Genomic DNA, 18,865 nt, shown 5'->3' on the forward strand with positions numbered 1-18,865 from the left:
TATTTTCTTCATAATTGTCATTGCAGGGGATGGTGACGGAGACCCTTTCTGGCCTGATCTCTGGATAGTGTCCTGCAGTGTGAGGTCCAGGGCAGAGCAGAGTTCTGTTCACATTTGCGAATTTGGGCTTCCTTGAGTGGTCTTTGGAAAGGAGTTTATGCCCTCTTTCTGGTCACAGAGAGTTAGTTCCCTATCACCTTGAGAAGTCCAGTCCCCTTCTTAGATCCTTAATTTACCTGGTACAAAGTTTCATAGTCAGTTGCAGTCCTCAGACTGCATGGCTTCCCTGCTCTCACTCCTTGTTTTTAACTTCTTTATTTAAAAAGAGGACCAAGAAAAGAGGTGGTAATACAGATAAATGCCTGAGCCCTCTCTGACACTTTGGCTTGTGGTGACTTAGAGCAGGCTCTCAGCATTTCCCCCTGCCATCTTCTAGTTAAGTAGGCTGCTCCCTCTACACCCCATCAGGATGCAATTGTTTTTAGGAAAAACAAAATGTTGATCTCAGAATTTTATAGAATTAGGTCTTTCAGAAAGGAGGTGCCTATCGTTTGATGAATCCTGTTCATTCTTTGCCTTGCCATCCCTTTGCTCTGTAATAATATATAAAAGGGGAAAAAAAACTACTGAAATGCAAATAAATATGTCTGTGTTAACACTAATGTCACATCAGTGGTTTATCTATAAAAATATTTTTATTTCATTGAAGCATCTTGAAAACCTGAAAATTACAAGTTTCTGTAAAAATAACATTCAAAATAGAATAACAGGAAGACTTTGGAAAGTCCTCCAGCAGCTTTTTGACATTTGCTGTCTGAGGGAGTTATAGTACCCAGGGGTGTGGGCAGGGCCATGAGCAGCATTGCCCACATGGGTTGTCCATTTCCTATGAACTAAACAAAAACCCATATGTTCATCTGGACATGACCTGAAAAGCCTCAATGAGTCCCTGGTACCCAGCCTTGTAATGAAGTACTCTCTTTTCTTGTTTGCTTGTCTGTTTTTTTTTTTTTTTTTTTTTTTTTTAAACCACTGTGTCTTCTCTCTCTGCGTTTAGACAGGGATTGATAAATTTTCTGGAATTATTTTTTTTTCCCAGAGTTGAAATTATTCCACTTGGGTTCATTCTTGTGGCCCTTTTAGGAGTATTTGCTAAGGGGCTAAGGAAAGTAGCTATTGGTTGGATATTCAATTCACCCATGAGGAGTTTGTCGTGAGGCCATCCAGAAACAGGTTGACCGAAGCTAATAACCACAGGACTGGGAGCAGCCTGAATCCCTGAAATGATTGAGAATGTCTGAGTCTTACTCTGTCTTCTTTTCTGATTTAATAAAAAAGTCTAAGATTAATTAGTTCATAATCTTATGATCACTAATGGAGTATGTAATCAATTAATCAGTTTCAATTTGTAAAGTGAGTTGCTACTTATCCTTTGCTGCAGAATTTTGTTAAGCAGTGCCCATATGGCAGCATGAACACATGGTATGGTGGGGCATTTGTGACGTATCCTAGGGTGCAGTGCAGGGGACACTAGTGAGGTTAGCTAATCTTCTTAGAGTTTGGAAAAGGCAAATGGGTGACATTTACCAGAAAGCAAGAAAAAACAAAATAGCTTCTTCCAAGTGGGTGGCTGGGTACGTAATGTGAAGATTGATGCAATGGTGATAGTTACTTTTATAAGGAGCAACTCCATTTAGAGTGATCACAAAGCACATTTTTTTTTTTTTTTTCTGCTTTGTAAAACCATCTGAGTTGGGGGAAAGGTTCTGGCTCCAAACTATAACCCAAAGCATAAACACACCTGGTTCACAGAAGGAGCTTCCTGTTGTTTGCTAAACATGCCGAAGGTATGAGCCCTGGTTCTTCGTGTTTTGCAGGGTTTTCACTTTCTTCCGTGGAAGAAGACGGTGTTCGAAGGCTCTATGTGAACAGTGTAAAGGAAACTGGTTTAGCTTCCAAGAAAGGTAAGTCTGTGAGTGTCTTGTCTGTCTTTCTGCAATTCTTTTTGAGTTTCTCCAGTTGGTGGATGAGAAAGACAAGTCCAGAGGATTTTTGTGTAAGGTGTGTTTGAACATTGGCACATTGCAAACCCTTTCAAAGAATATGGGTTTATTCTAACTCCGGTGTGCAAGAAATGTCATCTTCTTGGGTTTTAAATCTGATTCTGAGCCCATTTCTATGGTGCTGGTGGGAAGTTCCATTCAAACCATAAATGGTGGTTCTGCATCTCTAGGGGGTTGTGGAGATCTGCAGGTGTTCCTGCTGGAGCAGAACTTGTGGGAGACTTCTCTGCACTGGTCAGAGCTGTCTGGCCCTTGCCTGACATTGTAAAGTCTTGTGAAGCATGCGTTCCATTGCTTCCATTTTCAGAAGTTGAGAACCTAGGGATTCATGATCCAGCCCTCTTGCCCTCACCTTGCAGAACTCTTTCCTGTGAAATCCTCCCTTTCCCCTGTTTGCCTTCAAAGGACTCATATGCATTCAGACTGCTCTTGGAATCCTGAATCTCCATCCTCTTTCTACTCCTGGGGAATCTTTATAACATAGATTACCATTGGCTCTCCCTATCCATGGGTTCTGCAGTAGCAGATTCAACCTACTGCAGGTTGAAAATATTGTTTAAAAAAGTAAGTTTGGACTGTACTAAACATACAGACCCTTTTTTTCTTGGCATTATTTCCCAAAACAATACAACTATTTACACAACATTCACACTGTATTAGGTATTACAAGCAAGGTATTACAAGAGGATGTTGTAGATTTTATGCAAATATGTGCCATTTTACATAAGGTACTTGGGCATCTGCAAGTTTTGATATCCAGGGAAAACCCTGGAATCAAGCCCCCAAGGATCCCGAGGGATGATGGTATTTACTCACTGTTTCCTAGGGTCACTATAACAAATGACCACAAACTGGGTGGCTTCAAACCACAGAAACTTCTCCTCTTGCGTTCAGGAGGCGAGAAGTCTTAAACTAGACATTGGCAGGATCGATTCCTTCTGTGTCTTCGGGAAGAATCTGTCACATACCTCTTCCTGACACCGGTGGCTGCCAGCCATTCTTGGCTTGTATCTGTTTTCAGATTTTGTCTCAGTAGTCACATGACCTTTCTGTATGTCCTTCCTGTCTTTACCTGGCCTTCCATTTAGTGGAACACTCACCCTAAATCATTGTGAGTTTAATCATATCTGCAATATAATATGATTATAATTACTGTATTATTTTAGCTATCTCTGCAATTTACGACCTCTGGGTGGACATGCATCTTTGAGGAGACACGATGCAACCCACTATGCTCACCATAGGTAAAGGTTTGGGATCCGTCCTTATTTCTTCTTGCTGTGGAATTTTTAGTTTCGTTAAAACAGTGGTAAAATAAAACCCATGTTGAATGTCACTGGTAAACTTGGCTAGGATACACGTGTTTGCAGGTACGTACCTGTGTGTCTTCTGTTAGAGATGGCTGAACAGCGTGGCCAGGGTATGAGGAGTGTGGCTCTTTCCTCCTCCTTCCACATTCTGGTTTAGCATAGTTCTGGGTCGTGGCGTGCGAGCTCCCTGTGCAGGTTGATTTGCCCTGTGCCAAGAACTTGGAGACGCGCAACCCACAGACCTGCTATGCCTAGAAGTGGCCATGACTGGCCAAGTGGGAAGTAAAGGCAGAAGTATTTACCCGCTGTCTGTCATAGAGGAGGACTTTCCTTCTTTTTCCTTCAGCCCTTTCTAGGCCATAGGCAGCCTGGAGGCCAGAGTTGGATACAGACGCTGAGCTGTGTCTCAGTCAAGTGCAGAGATGATGACAGGGTTTATTCCCCTTCGAACCCCAAAGCCTGATCTTTATCTTTTTTAGCACGATGAGTGTGCTGGGTGGCGTGGCCGGGGGTGGGGGATCTGCTGTGCCGCTTTCAGTCACATCCTGTGTTAGTTCAAAACCCTGGTGTTTGATGAAAACAGACGGTTGTCAGCTCCAACCCTCTTCCCCCACATAGTGCTGTTCTCTGCAGATGTGAGTAGAGGAGCGTTGTCCTCTTGAGCCACAAACTGCCTGACACGCCACCTGTGGACACCCATGTGTGGATACCTGAGTGTGGACGGCAGTGTCAGGAGGGTCTTGGGGTGCGTTTTGTTAGATCCAGCCTGTATGTGAAGACTCAGTCCCCTCCCTGCACTGCTCCTGGTAATGGGGGACTTGCTGGGGCCATGCATCCTCCTGCGGGTGACATTTGATTCCAGAGTGTCCTCCTTCTTCAGCCTTCCGCTCCTGTTTATTCAGTCTGCTCTTCTCTGTAGCCAGCCTTTGAAATCTGTTCTGTGGTGACTCGTAAACCTTTTTCTTGCCAGATGCAACACTTTCAGATCCTCGAACCACTGATGAGAGTGTGGAATCCAACTCTGGCCGTTGCTCTCTGGACACTGTCAGGGTCTCAGTGTCCCTATTAAAATGACCTTGATGCATCCAGGGAGAGTCCAGTGGGACGTTTCTCAATGGGACCTGAATGTTCCATTTGCATTAATTCAGGTTCAGTTTTGCTTTACTTCTGTCAGCCTCACTGGGCCGTTGGCTAGATGTCCTAGATGTCATCGACCCTGGATCCACCCCCACCTGCTCCCCTTCACACACATGCTGCTCTTGGCGGAGCTCCTGGTGGCTCTGCTTGTAGAATTGACGTTTTGTACCCAAGGATGGTATTTTGCACTTATTCCCTGTGGCGTGTTTGTTTGGGGCTGTCATTCTACTCTTCGAGTCACCTGAGGGTCAGTTGATGTCATCTAAGTTTTTTCCCGATGGCACATAGGACAGAGCCATCAAGAAAGCCATGTGCCCTATTACTCTAGACAGCCTGATACTTCCAGCATTTCCTCATGGTCAGTCACTGTCTCCACGGTGGGTGGGGATTATTTCTGAGCAGGCTGCGATTCTTTGTTAGAAAGAAAAATTTTGTTTTTGTTGTTTGTTTGTTTTGTTTTTTTAAAAAATGTTTTAGTTCTGATGGGCATATAATACCTTTATTTTATCTATTTTTTTTTAATGCGGTGCTGAGGATTGAGCCCCATGCCTCTCACTCTACCACTGAGCCACAATCCCAGCCCTAGAAAGAAAAGTTTGTGCATTTCTTCTACCAAATATCAACAGCAAGAGCTCATGTCTGTTGACTAGGTTCCATGGAGTTTTATATGGATTACTTCATCTACTCTCGTTTAACCCGCTTTCCCTCTTAGAAATGAAAACTGGAAGAGATTCGATGGCATTACCAGTAGTCACAGAGCCATCCCCTGGGGAGGCAGTGGTGGAGGGATGCTGGGGGGGCTTTGTTGGTTCTCAGTATGGGGGTTACCTCCTGCTCATTCCTACCTGTATTGTGTTCCTACGGTTGTCATGACCAAGCACAACAAACCCAGGGCTTCAACAGCAGAAATGTACTTTCTCACAGTTCTGGAAAAAGCCAGAAGTCTGAAGTAAAGGAAGCCATTGGAAGGTCCTTGTGGAGAACCCTCTCTTGTTCTCTTGTCTTGTCTGGTTTCTGGTGGCCCCAGATCTCCCTTGCCTTGTGGATGAATCATTCCATACTCTGTCTCCGTGTGCCTCCTCCTCCTCTTTCTGGGTCTTCCGAGTGTCCTTACAAGAACATTTGTCACTGGACTTAGGATCAGGTAACCCAGCATCACGTTTTCTCACGTTCCTTAACTTAATGACAACTCGAAAGACACCTTTTCCAAATAAGACCATGTTCGCACGTTCTGGGGTGTGGCATATTTTGTGGGGTCACCACTCAACCGACCACACAGTCATGTTCTGTTGCTCACGTGGACCTGGAATTTCTTTTTGAAAAATCTCATCCATGGTTTTGATTTTTAAGTCTTTTTGTTCTTATAGTAAGTAAGTTCCTTTAATATCTAACTATAAGTACTTGGGTTGTTGTAAGAAAAGACCAAAAAGCAAACAAACAAACAAACAAAAAACCCCAATCCTTGCTTTTCACAAATAGAAATTTTTGTATTTTCGATCTGAATGTTGGGATGCCCCAATCTTTTACTTAATAATGAAATTAGCTTCACAGAATTTTGCCTCTGATCTGGAGAAAAACATTCTTTTTTTCTCGTCCATTCCCTCTCCACCGGTACTGTTTCTTGGAGTGTTTTGTGGTAGCAAATAGATTTCACATGTTTTGGAAACCCGAGTAAGGAGAGCCAGGGTGTGTGACTCAGTCAAATTGGGAACTGAGAACCTCACTGTAGCATCATTTTTCTTCGGAATCCAGAGGTAGGATCCCCGATGCCTGAGGGGCTGGGTCACTTCTCCCTTTTGCAGTTCATTTGTCTTTGGTCTTTCTTCACTCCTTTCTCCAACTTTGTTTCTACACATTAGCATATAAAATAAGGAATGCGACTCCTTTTCCCTTAGCTGAGAGCTCACGCTTCCCTTCTCTGTTCTTCCCTAGCCTCACCCTTGCTCCAGCTGCTGGAATGTTCCTTCCATACTGGTTTGAACTGCCCCAGAATTAGTCACGACTTCTTGTTCTTCCAGGTTGGGCTTGTTCTGGGCTGTTCCCTTAGGTCCCAGACCTCCCCCTTCATGCTTTGCAAAAGTAGCAGCAGAACTTTGGGACTTCCTGAAAAAAATTCACCCCAAGGTCCCATGTCATTAGAGAGGGAGGGGACCAAGTATTGCATTTGCATCTGTACACTGTTGTCTTTAAATGTATTTGGAATAAGACAGCTTTGCTTGTGTATTTATAGCCAGAGATTTGGGGGGTTTTTTAATAAAGTTTTTTGATATTTATTTTTTTAGTTACAGATGGATAAAATGTCTTTATTTTATTTTTATGTGGTGCTGAGGATCGAGGTTTTGGTTTTATAGAAATGACCAGTAGACATGAATATGCCCCAGACGTTCTGATTGCAGCACAGAATCATTGGAAGATAGCCAGAATTTGCATTTGTGAAGAGAAATTGGCAAATGCTTAGATCGTATCAGTTGAATAAGGAGTGAGTTTGTTTTGGTGATGTTTGAGGTCAGGACAGGCATGTTCTGAACCTTCCAATCCCATGTCCAGAACCTTCCAATCCCATCATCATTTTGGAGCATTGCGGCTTGCTGGCAGCAGCACCGGGAGCTGAGGCCCCTGCTCTGGAGAGCTTGGTGTGTGCCCTTTCTGGCTGAACGTGTAAGCTGTTGTGTTCTGATTTCTGCATGTGACATTAAAAATTTCCACCTTGCGTTGGCAGGCCTGAAGGCGGGAGATGAAATTCTCGAGATCAATAACCGTGTTGCTGGTGCCCTCAACTCCTCTGTGCTCAAAGATTTCCTCTCACAGCCCTCCCTGGGCCTTCTGGTGAGGACCTACCCTGAGCTGGAGGGAGGAGTGGAGCTGCTGGAAAGTCCACCCCACCGAGTGGACGGCCCCGTGGACCTCGGCGAGAGCCCCCTGGCCTTCCTCACCAGCCACCCAGGTAGGCCCAGGGCTGGGGGCCCGTGATGGCCGTTCAGCCAAGTCCTGGGAGGTTGGCCACGCAGCCTGCATATGTCAGTGGACTTCCTCTGTCTTGCAGGCAGAACAAAACATGTGAGATGGGCTGATTACCGACCCTGTGCTTCCTGTGGAAATTTCAAAGGGCCAAGGAGTGTTCTTGTCATGGATTGACTGTCTTTCTTCAAATCTACCCGTCCTCCATAGAAAGCTTTATATGTGTTTGCTATTTTGGAGAAAAGTTGACTATGGGTAGAGATAAGGAGACACCCCGCTGGGAATCACATAAGATGCTGAGACTCTTGAGTCCTCTCCCAGCCTATCCCAGTCCTGTCCTTGGGCTCGAAATGACCAGAGTGGAAATGTGTTCAGAGCTCCTTGGTCTCTGACTCTCTGGCTCTTCCAACCTGGAGTCTGAACATGGGCCCGTTAGCGGAACCCCCTGCCCTTCCCCATCTGCTGCTCTTCCTTTCCCTCTCCCTCACTCTGGCAACCTTGTGCTCATCCTAATGGACGCAGCTTGAACGCTACCTGCCCTTGGAAGTCTTCCTGGAACCCCACAGAGTTCGCTGTCTCCCCTGGGCTCCCGTGATCCTACAAATGCCTCTGCCCTGAGGGCTCTGACCCTATGATACTATGCTTACTTTCTTGTGTCTCTTCTGTGCTTGTTTCCTGGGAGTGGCTTTATATTCTAAGTCTTTGTCTTCCCTGCTCTTTGCACATAGGTGACCCATTTCTGTTCAGCGAGAGGTGGGCGAGTGAGTAACCAAATGGACAGGGTAGATTGTTTTGTTTATTTGTCCATGACTGGGTTCTGGGGTCTGGGTTTTGGAAGTTGCATTTTGGAATTATTTTCTCTTGGCTTGGGTTTAAAAAAAAAAAGGGGGGTGGGGGTCATTTTTAGTTTTCACATCTGAGTTGTAGCATCTGAATTGGGCATTTTATCTGCCATTGTTGTTTTTAAAATTACCATATGAAGCTAGGCCAGCTAAGAAACCCTATAAGCTTCTCATTCTTTTGTTCAGTGGCTTCCTGGAAGAATTCAACTTGTTGCAGCTTCAGAAAATTGATTGCATTTCATTTGGTTACTATTGACCTCCTTGGTTCACGTGTCACTGAGTGAGTGACATGACTTCATGAGTCCCATGTACCAGTCTCATTTTAAAAAATTGGCTCCAATGAGTCATGTACCCTAAAGGAAAGGGAATTGAGACCTTGAAGGTTATTCTTCGATGTGACCACAAGATGGCAGCATCGATCCCTTAAAATTCCACTCATAGAGCCTTGTTTCTCTCTTGACTTCAGTATTATGTTAGATTACATTATTTAAAGGATTTTTAAAGCTTGGACATGCATAACACCAAGCAACAGTGTGTGCTAAATTGTCTTTTGGTTTTATGTTATTTCCCCTATTTGAGCCCTTCCTATAGTTATAGATATAAAACTAGGATTACCAAACTACAATCCACAGACCAAAACCAGTCCAACTGCATGTTTTTTCAATAACCTTTCACTGGGACGCAGTCTCACCTACTCATTTACACCTTTCTCTGTTCTCCCATTACAATGAGAATTGAGAAGTTTTGACAAGAAATTACAGTTTGCAAAGTCCAGAATACTATCTGGCCCTGTGTGGACAGGTTTGACAAACACTGGCGTAAAGTGTGCCAGAAATTACTTACAGTCTTTCTTTAAAGAAATCACTGTTGGGACTGGGGTTGTAGCTCAGTGGTAGAGTGCTTGCCTAGCATGCATGAAGCACTGGGTCCTATCCTTAGCACCACATAAAATCATAAATAAATAAAATAAAGGCATTGTGTCCATCTTACAACTAAAAAAATATTTAAAAAAAAATCACTGTTGATGTTTTGGTCTATTTTTCCTTAAAAAAAACTGTGTGTGTGTGTGTGTGTGTGTGTATACACACACACAAATATAAATATATATGTACACATATATATGTGTACATATATATTTCCAATTTTAATAATTAAAAATGCATATATATTTATGTGTTTTATAAATATCTGGTGGGATCTGCACACAGTGACTATTCTGCCTTCTACATGATGATTTACAGTCAGCAGCTGGCCTTCCCGTCCCACTGCTGTTGTGTCCTGCAGACCACTTCGCTGTGGAGGTACCAAACTAAATCCACTGAACTCACCTTTGTTTAAAACACATTAAAGCTGCAATTTTAGAATCACCTTTGGGAGATTTATTCATTCCTTTGTTGTATCACAATGGAATGGCCATAACGTGGGACTCGGGTTCCTGCCTGCGTACCTGCCTGTCCGCCTTCCACTTCCTAGTCCCCATGTAATAGTGAAAGATAAAAGGGGAAACAAGTAAACAGGATAAAATAACCCATAAGATTGCTCCATAATGAGGCAGAGATAAAGCGGTATCCACACACAGCTGCAGTTAACGTGGAAAACAACTGAGATAATTTATACAATGGGCCAGCTGGTCCGCAACCTTGATCTAAATTTAGAAAAGTAACTAAAAATAAGAACCATTCTGAGTGGCAGGTTTGAGATTTGATGCAGGAACCATCCTCAGGTGGTCATAGTGAGTGTTTGGCAACCTTGACAGTGAGTCAAGGTGAGCGTATTGGGGACCAGAGAGGGTCTGCTGGAAGCTGCTCCTGCCGAGCTCTTGCCATCTCATAAGCCCAAGTACGTAGACTTGGCCAGATCCTCCCCTCCTCTGAGAATCCTGATGGAAATATGTGGTTCCTTTTCAAGGTTGGGTTATTTCTGGACCTCTTTCTCACATAGAAGCTTCTATATGGAAGCATGACAGCCTGGTGGCTAAAAGTGGGCTCAGGATCCAGATTTCTGGGGACTGCGTTCATTTCCATGTTCCCGTCAATGTTCCCGTCATGCCCTTAAACAGTCCTATTTAATCCTTCTGTGCCCTCACTTACACAATAGAGATGATGACATTAGCCATCTCACTAGGTTGATGTGAAGACTAAGTGAGTTACTCAGATGTTTAAAATAATACCTGTAAGAACTCAATAAACGCTTGTATCCAAGCCAGTCTCTGGGGAGCATGATCATGGGCTGGCCTGTAAACAAAGATGGATAATTCTTGGTGTCCTTACTACCTACATTCTCCTTCATTTCCATCTTCAACAGCTGATTTTTTTTCTGATAAAAGTTAAGTTCATGAATTACAGCTTGCTTATACTTTCCCATGTGGAAAGAAAGGGATTCTGTCGTCTTGCATGCTGAGATCCCAGGGCCCCTTTTCAGAGCTCAGGAATCACTTTGCCTGGGAAGGCATTCTTTGTGGTTGTTTCAAATTCCCCGGGGGATTCTAAGGTGCCCTGGGGTCTTCTGGTTAGGGACCCTTCCTCTTTTCCTGTCCTGGTGGGGTGCTAAGACAGTGGGAATATCAAGGTGACTTGCAAAGCTCCTGTAGCTTCTTGGTAACATGGGAATCTGCTTTCACTGAGATTTTTGTAGGGAAAATCTGTTAGGGGGCCATGGAGTAGTGCTTTCTCCTTCCCTTCATCCACATAGGATGGAAACGTGGTCCATGGATTGCCATGTTGGCATAGAAAGCCAGGGACTGGATAGGGGCAGTCTACCCTACGTGTTCTCCGAGACCTGGTTTCCTGTCCTTGGCCTCTTGCCGTCCAGTTACTTCTGGTTGAAGTCTCACTGGGACTGCTTTCATCTCTCTCTTTCTCTTCTTTTTTTAAAGCACTTGTTTATGTACATATTGGTAGGATGTCCAGGACAAAAAGACAGTTCCTTCAGTGGCTGTTATTCTAGAAAAGCCCTTGTAGAGAAGGGGAAGCCGGAGTAGGAAGTTGCAAGCTGATGTTTGTGTGAGGTTTCCAAAAGCCCCTCTCATGTTCTCCTGTGATTTATTTTGATCTCATCTAGCACTATTAACATGTCGAGCCAGGTTTTTGGTTGTTATTGTTGTTCTGTGATGAAAGTAGTCTCAGCAAGACTTCAGTGGTGTATGGCAAAATCTCCGCTAGCTGAGAGCCACTGGCCCGGTTTATTGGTCGGGATACCTGTATCACCCAGTGGGGGAAATACGTCAGTGAACATCAACTTAGGGAAGCAAATATATATCTAAAGTAATTGTTTAAAAGGTTTTATAAAACATTTATTGAGAGAATTGAAACATAAATGTCCTTTTCTGGCACCCTCTCCCCACCCCTTTTTCTAACTAGGGGAGAAGAAAAAGTAAATGCTTATTCTGAATGCCTACTTTTTTTCCCCAAATGTGAGAACTGTGGTGGCATAAGCTGTAGATCATAAAATTCACCATTTAAACAAAGATATTTGCATCAGTAATTATGCAAATACTCATCTTTTTTGCAAATTATATGAATCATAGATCAGGTGGCATCCCAAGGTGGTGTCTTCCCAAGGTTTCAAGCATCTGCTTGTCGGTCTCATTTTGCGTTCTGCCCTTAGGGCTGACATTTCATTTTTGTAGTGAATGTTGCTGTGATGTACTTGCCCTAGAATTCCACCTGACCATTTGTGACAGGCAGGTGCCTTGGTTTATCTCAGTGACTAGCTCCCGGTATTACAATAAAAGCACCAGGGCTCTGTGGATTGAAGTTGCTTCTTATTTTAAAGGTGGTTATTGCTGCATTTGAGCTGGAGAAAGCAGAGCGTCTGAGGCTAACAGCAGGCCCACAGTACTTAGAGACAATTAGGGCCAGCCTTGGAGTTGAGAGTCAGACCCTTTGATGAGCACATCTGTCTGATGCTGGGTGGAAGCTGGTGGTGTGCAGGAGTACAGATGTCCCTCCTGCAGGGAGCAGATTAAGCAGCGTTTGCTTAACAGGAAAGGCTCCTGTGATTGCCATGAAAGTCCAAGGCACCTTGAGTCGCAGTGAGAAACTGTTAGCGCCAGGCGTGGTCAGCACTAGATGAGCCTGGGCTGTGCACGCTTCTGTTCCGTACCTGTGAAACACAAGGTTCTATTTTAGTCTGATGTTCCATGGAGACTGTGGGACTCGATTCCAAAAACATTGAAGACAATCAGGCAGCAGGGAGGGTCTGCAAGGAAAGAGGCACTAAGCAGATTTATCTTTCTGCAAACAAATATGGTCTAGCGTTTGGGTTCTCCGAAGCCTCACAGATACCAGGCAGCACATGGCCCCCTGTTTGTTTGTCGATAAAAGTCAGAGCCATGTGTGTCTTGTAAATTGTTTGTGTGCCCTGCTTTTTGTCACTTAGCACATGGCCTTCTTCTGTGGGCCCTGCTGGGATGAGAGGAATCCAAATGCCTAATTTTGATTTCCAGGGAGCTTTGATTGATGGCGCCCATCAAATCCTGCATGTGGAAAAAAGTGTTGTTTCAGAGAGTTTCCAATCTTATGTTTTTAAAGATTGTGACTGTCCCTTACAAATGACTTTCACAACAAGCTGACAGTGAGGCCTAACTCTACAGTTCTTATACATTTTAAAATTTTCTCTCTGTAGGAAACAAAGACACTGAAATTTTGTGTAATTTCTGATTAAGTTGTCTACCCAGTTTATGTTGTGATATCACTCCCTCCTTGTTTTTCCCCATAGAGTATATTTAACTTTATTTAATTTATATAATAGTTTTGCTTTGTAACAATTTTGTTTTTTAGCTTTGCTAGGGTGGCTGACTGTTGGTGCTGAGGTTATGAACGATGACTGCTTGTGTATAATTCTTACTGTTTCATTATCATTTAACCACCTGGAAAGCAAAATGAAAGCAGAGCCTAACAGTTGGTCCCAGCCTGTGTCTAATCTTCCCTTGCCCCTTCCCACCAATCCCATAAATTGTTTTTCCTACTGAAATTTAAACTCAGATATTAAGCCAGTGCCGTGCCACGCGCCTGTAATCCCATTGGCTCTGGAGGCTGAGGTGAGAGGATTCAAAGCCAGCCTCAACAAAAGCGAGGTGCTAATCCACTCAGTGAGATCCTGTCTTAAAACAAAATACAAAATAGGGCTGGGATGTGACTCAGTGGTCGAGTGCCCCTGGTTCAATCCTTGGCACCCAGAGGAAAAAAAACAAAAACAAAATAATAATCTCAGATGTTAATAAGGTCTTTCAAAAATTGATTCCTCTCTGGAGGTATTGGATTCAGGGAATCTGCTTAATGCACCTTGCTCATATCAGGTGAAGAAGTTTTTTCTTTCTCCTTTAAATTTAAGTCCTGCGTGACCTTAAATGAAGCTGTGTCAATGTGACTAATCCAAGTCAATGAAAGGTAAATCTCAGTGTAAATTTACATGGATGCTTTTGTACCACCCTGAATCTCAGCATTGTCTATCTTGCAAATGGTGTGTGGGGTGTGCCAGTTGCAAGGGCTTTTCAACCACAGAAACATAATGTGGAAGTTGTTTAAAAAGCAAAGAAATTATCTTCTCCGTTCCAACAATAATTTTTTTTAACAGCAGTTTTTGAGAAGGCCAGTAAGTCCTGTCCTGCAGCCCTGCTCTGGGCCTGTGCATTCTCTTAGGCTGCTGGCCTCCTGATCATCCTTACCTCCATGGATCTTGCCCTGTCCTGTCCCCTCTCCTGTGGGCACCCGTGTGCCCGGCCAGGAGCTCAGTGTTGCCGTAGAGACAGGCAGGTCCCCTGCTCTGGCCGCTTCATCGACCCCCTTTGAGCCCTGCTTCCAGCTCGCTCCTCTCTGACTGTTAGCAGAGCTGTGCAGTGTGGGGTGTCCTGGTGAGTGTGGGCAGGAGTGTCCAGGAGAAACGTCATCCCGTCCGTGCCGGTTGTCTGAGGCAGTCTCTGGGAGCCAAAGGGAAGCTGGAGTAGAAAGTTGCAGAACTGCTCGTGTGAAGTTTCCAGAAACACTCAACAGTGTGTCTGTAGAAGCCTCCTAAGCTGGGGGTATCCGAGAAGGCCCCGATGTGTGGGAGGGAGATCATGCCCTCTCCCGCTTGAATTCTCCAATCCATCCTTCCTGATGTCCCTCCTCAGCTTTCTTTAGTGGTAACCCACTGCTGTGAGACAAACTTGCCCAATGGTTGTGTTTGCCCTGTGTCTGGCTCAGCAGTGTGGGCCAGGCTCTGCAGCTCGGTTGTTCTGCTGGCCTCACCTGGAGCCACTACCGTGGCTCTGTCACCCGGTGGTTTGCCTGGGGAGGGGAGGCTCAAGTTCACTTTGCTCATATGTTGGGAGATGGTCAGCTGGTCCTCTTCTCCTAGAGGTCTCTCATCTTCAGGGGGAAGCTTGTCTGGTGGGCAACATGAGGATCTGCAAAGCCAGTGGAAGTCCTGGCTAGGTATTCACACATCATTACATCATTACAGTCTCAGGGTCAGAGTGAGTCCCAAGACATGACAAATTCAAAAGTAGTTTTCAACTGTGGCCAGATGCGATGTTTGATCTTGCATGATTTGTATTTTTTATACCTTGTTGAGGTAATCCTCTCCTCTGAGCTAACGAGCATCATCTTCTATATTTTCTTTTTTATTTTAATTGACACATTAATCTTTATAGGGTACATTTTTATGGGGTGAAGTATGATTTTTTAAAATTTGTTCTTTTAGTTATAAATGACAGTAGAATGCATTTTGGCATATCACACATTATGTGGAGTATAATTTGCCATTCTTGTGGTTGTACGTGCTGTGGAGTCAGTATGATGTTCTGATATGTGTTTTCCTTGTATAATACTCAAATCAGGGTAAGTAACAAATCTAATGCCTCAAACATTCATCATTTTCTCTTTTCTAGCTATTTTGAAATATATAATACATTGTTTGTTAACTATATTTGCCCCATGTATTTTCACATCCAAGATTAGCAGCTTGCACTACTTACCTTCTGGTTTACACCCACTTGACCCTGATTTTCGTGCATTGTGTAAATTTGAATCGTGCAGGTAATCTTCTGTGCTAGCAACCTTTATCAAACGTTCCACTCCTTTCCCAGGGATCTGCAGTGGTGTGCCTGCTCTCTGTCACACTTCCACATGTGGGTGGGGCTGTGCTCTCTGTTCTGCCAGGCTGCTCTCTCCTGCACCACGTCACGTTACTGTGACTGTGTGTTGATATCTGGTAGGATAAGTACCCAATCTTGCTTTTCTTCTCTAAAACTGTCTTTGGTGTTTTTGGTCTTTTGTTCTTTTGTAAAAAGTTTAATTTTAGGAAAAATGCTCCTGGGCTGGTCTACATGAATAGAGACTCCTTGGTATTGGTTAAGACTTGATTTTGTGCCATCCTAGATGAACTGTTTATATTAAAGTTGTAAATCCTTGGAAAAATGTGTATTCATCATCTTCGGGAATAGGGCTTGAACTACATTCATGGGTCAAGCATAAAATTTTCTGTTTACATCCTCTATAGCTTCACTCAATCGTGGATCTGGCATGTACAGAACTTTCTTTACATTTGCCTAATATGTTTTCCCATCCTTTTAATCTTTTTATGTTCAGTTCCACTTCTTGCATGTAACATGAAGCTGGAGCAAAGCTTCACGTTACATGCAGGAAGTGGAACTGAACATAAAGAGCTTTGTTTTTTGGTTGTTGTGCATGTCAATGAAGCTGAAGAATTAGGTTTAGTGTGTTCTACAATTACTTAAAAGATCTGTGCGTTTGGACTTGTATCTATGATCTTTTTTGATTCTATTTGCCCTGCGTATGTATCCTTCCATTTCTTTCCCTCTTCCCGGTTGCATTTTCAAATTTCACTTTTCAATTTATATGATCTGCTTCTACTCTTTTATGGTTGCTCTTAGCATTTGTGCATGGTTATTAATCTAGCAGAAACCAAAGCTAGCCTTTCTATTTCCCTCCTGAAGCATAAAATTACCATGAAGTGCTTTAAATGTAACCACTCCTGACCATCGTCCTGGTTGCATCTTTTTATTTATTTTTTTCTCACCCCCAAAAGCCTTTTTGAGAGGCTGGAGTTTTATTGTATTCTAGGATTCACTCCTGTCTTTATCCTCTTTTTACCTTTTCAGCTTGTTTACTATTTTTTTCCAGGATCATGTAATTTTTTTAATTTTAGTTTTCCTAAAACACATCTTTTAGAGAATTGGTTTTAGTGAGGTTCTGTCTGTCGTATTTTCTCTCACTCTTTGTTTCTCCAAAGTTCTTATTATAGTCCTTTCTTGAATAGTGTCTGGTTATTTGTTTTGGGGAGTGTGTGTGCTGGGGACTGGGCCCGTAGCCTTGCCCATAGGGGCCAGCACTCTGCTGCTGAGCTTCCCCCCAAGCCCCTGTGAATAGCATTTTAGCTGGAAATGCAGTCCTACAAGGAGAGCTGTGACAGTCCCTGCAGTAAGGAAATGCCTTCAGAGATCTCCCAGTCTTCTGTCTTTTCTTCAACTTATATTCTTATCCACTGATTCCAGTAGCAACAGCTCCTGTTTCTAGAAATGCTTAATTTACCTTCCCCTCCTTTTGAAGCACCTCTTATGCTTTTTAATGATTTTGGCCTACTTATGTGACATCTTGCATCTGATACCCGTGGTGTCATCCTTGGGGTCTTGTTTCCTGTGTTCTTCGTGTCTGCACCTCCGTCTGGCTCACAGGGACTGTTCCTCCTGTGTTTGGTCACACTGGGTTAAGGCTTCTGCTTGATCAGCCTTTCTCTATGATGACATCATGGAGAGAGGGGCCTTCCAGAGTTGACTGGTCTTTGCTTCTGCCACTTGCCCTTGGAATGCAAACCCAGAAGGACTTTAAGGAGGTTTTTCATCTTGGGGTTCCAAGATGCGGCACATCATGTAAATTTTGAGCCCTAAATACTCCTGAGGCCAGGCCTGTGGTTATATCTCAGGGAAGAAACCTGCCCCCCTCCCCCATCTCTTACCCAGCGTTTGAGCAGAGTTGGAGAAGCTTCTTTGTCTTTTCCTTCTGTCCGTCCTGCTTTCATTTGACATCTTTTCAGAGTGAGGGTATAACGCCTTCGCTTTCCATCGCTGTGATTCATACATGACACAACCAACTCATGAAGAAAGACTTATTTTGACTCACAGTTTTAAGGTATCCATCCATGATCGATTGGCCCCGTGCCTTTAGGGCCTGTGAAGAAGCAGCACATCACTGTCTGGAAGGCTCCACTCTCCACAATGTGATGGAGCAGAACCACCCACCTCTTGGCCAGGAAGCAAAGGAGAGGAAGAAGGAGGGACTAGGACTCTACAGTCCCCTTCCAGGGCACACAGCCAGTGACCTGAAGATCTCTCACTGGAGCACGCCTCTCAAAGATGGAGTTTTACCATCTCCCAGTAGTACCTGCAATATATTTGCCTTTGGGGCAGGGGTCAAGATCCAAATTATAGCACCCTTCAAGGGTACCCTGTGGATGTGGAAGATTAAGTTCTAACTCCGCAGGTAGCATTGACCTGAGACTTGTTTTCTGTTTCATGCTTAAAGTTAAAATCCAAGTCCCCGGGGTTTTAGGGCTTTAGCCAAGGGATGCTTCTGTTGCAAAGTACACAGGTGCATGTGTCACTGACACTCTGATTGGGGATCCTAATGGTGTCTGGTGACCAGAAGCCAGGGATCCTAATGCCAGGTGCACCTGCCAAGTACACAGTTTATCCTAAAAGAAGTCTCACTGATGACACCAACAGGTTCCCGCCCCCTCTGGAAAACATTGTTCTAGCGCTTGGGCTTGGTGAATCTATCAGAACTTCTGAGATGTAAAAGCGTATTTGTTATCTCTCATTTGACATTTTCAAATACTTTGCAGAAGTAGGCTTTATTTGCTTTTCAGGATGCCTGGCCCATAATATTACTAAAATAAAAACCTTTTTTCTCACAATTGATGAGCATTTGCTGCACCGCCGGCACAGTGTTAAGCACAGGGGTCTGTAGAGTCACAGCAGTTGGCTGCACAGTCTAGCAACTCTTCTGCAGACTACAGTGAGATGAAGGGGCCCATCCCCTGAGCAGCCTAGCATGCTCCTGCCACTAGAGAGCTGAGCTCTGTTAACACTGTCCCTAAATGAGCTTGTCAGCTCTTCCACGTCGAGGAACAACCTGCCCATCTTCTTTCTGGTCCCAGCATGCAGGTCATTGCTCCTATATAAAGTATTCTATCACTTTTGTTTCTGATGGAGGGGATGGCATGACATGGGTGATGTCCGCCACATTAGCTGATCCTGATCCTGTTTCTTGGCCACTACCTCCTTGTTGTAGATTGAGTGTAGTGAAAAGACATGCCAGAAAACCCAAGCACAGAGCAAGAGGCAGGGAAATAGAAACCTCCTTAACCACAGAAGGTGCATGCTGTAACTGGTGCTTCATTTCAGGGAAAGGGGGAGGTGCCCACAAGAGAAAGATTTGGTGAAGGTTTGCTTGGAGGTCCACTACCTCCCTAACTTTCCTGGCCAGCTTGGAATCTTAACAGAAATGATGCCATACAACTATGGCTCTAATGGTGTCATTGGAGTAAGGCAGCC

General features: G+C 44.0%; 1 protein-coding gene across 3 annotated transcripts in view; it reads left to right on the forward strand.

The window, feature by feature from the left end:
- Nucleotides 1–18,865, forward strand: part of Tiam1 (TIAM Rac1 associated GEF 1) — a 362,213-nt gene that overhangs the window by 300,803 nt on the left and 42,545 nt on the right. For all 3 annotated transcript variants that reach the window (XM_076867146.2, XM_076867149.2, XM_076867147.2), the window contains 2 exons: nucleotides 1,878–1,964; nucleotides 7,230–7,454. In XM_076867146.2, coding sequence (XP_076723261.2) covers nucleotides 1,878–1,964; nucleotides 7,230–7,454 — 312 coding nt within the window. The remainder of the gene's footprint in view (nucleotides 1–1,877; nucleotides 1,965–7,229; nucleotides 7,455–18,865) is intronic.

The sequence above is a fragment of the Callospermophilus lateralis genome, chromosome 10 (assembly GCF_048772815.1).
Source record: "Callospermophilus lateralis isolate mCalLat2 chromosome 10, mCalLat2.hap1, whole genome shotgun sequence".
Taxonomy (NCBI): Eukaryota; Metazoa; Chordata; class Mammalia; order Rodentia; family Sciuridae; genus Callospermophilus; species Callospermophilus lateralis.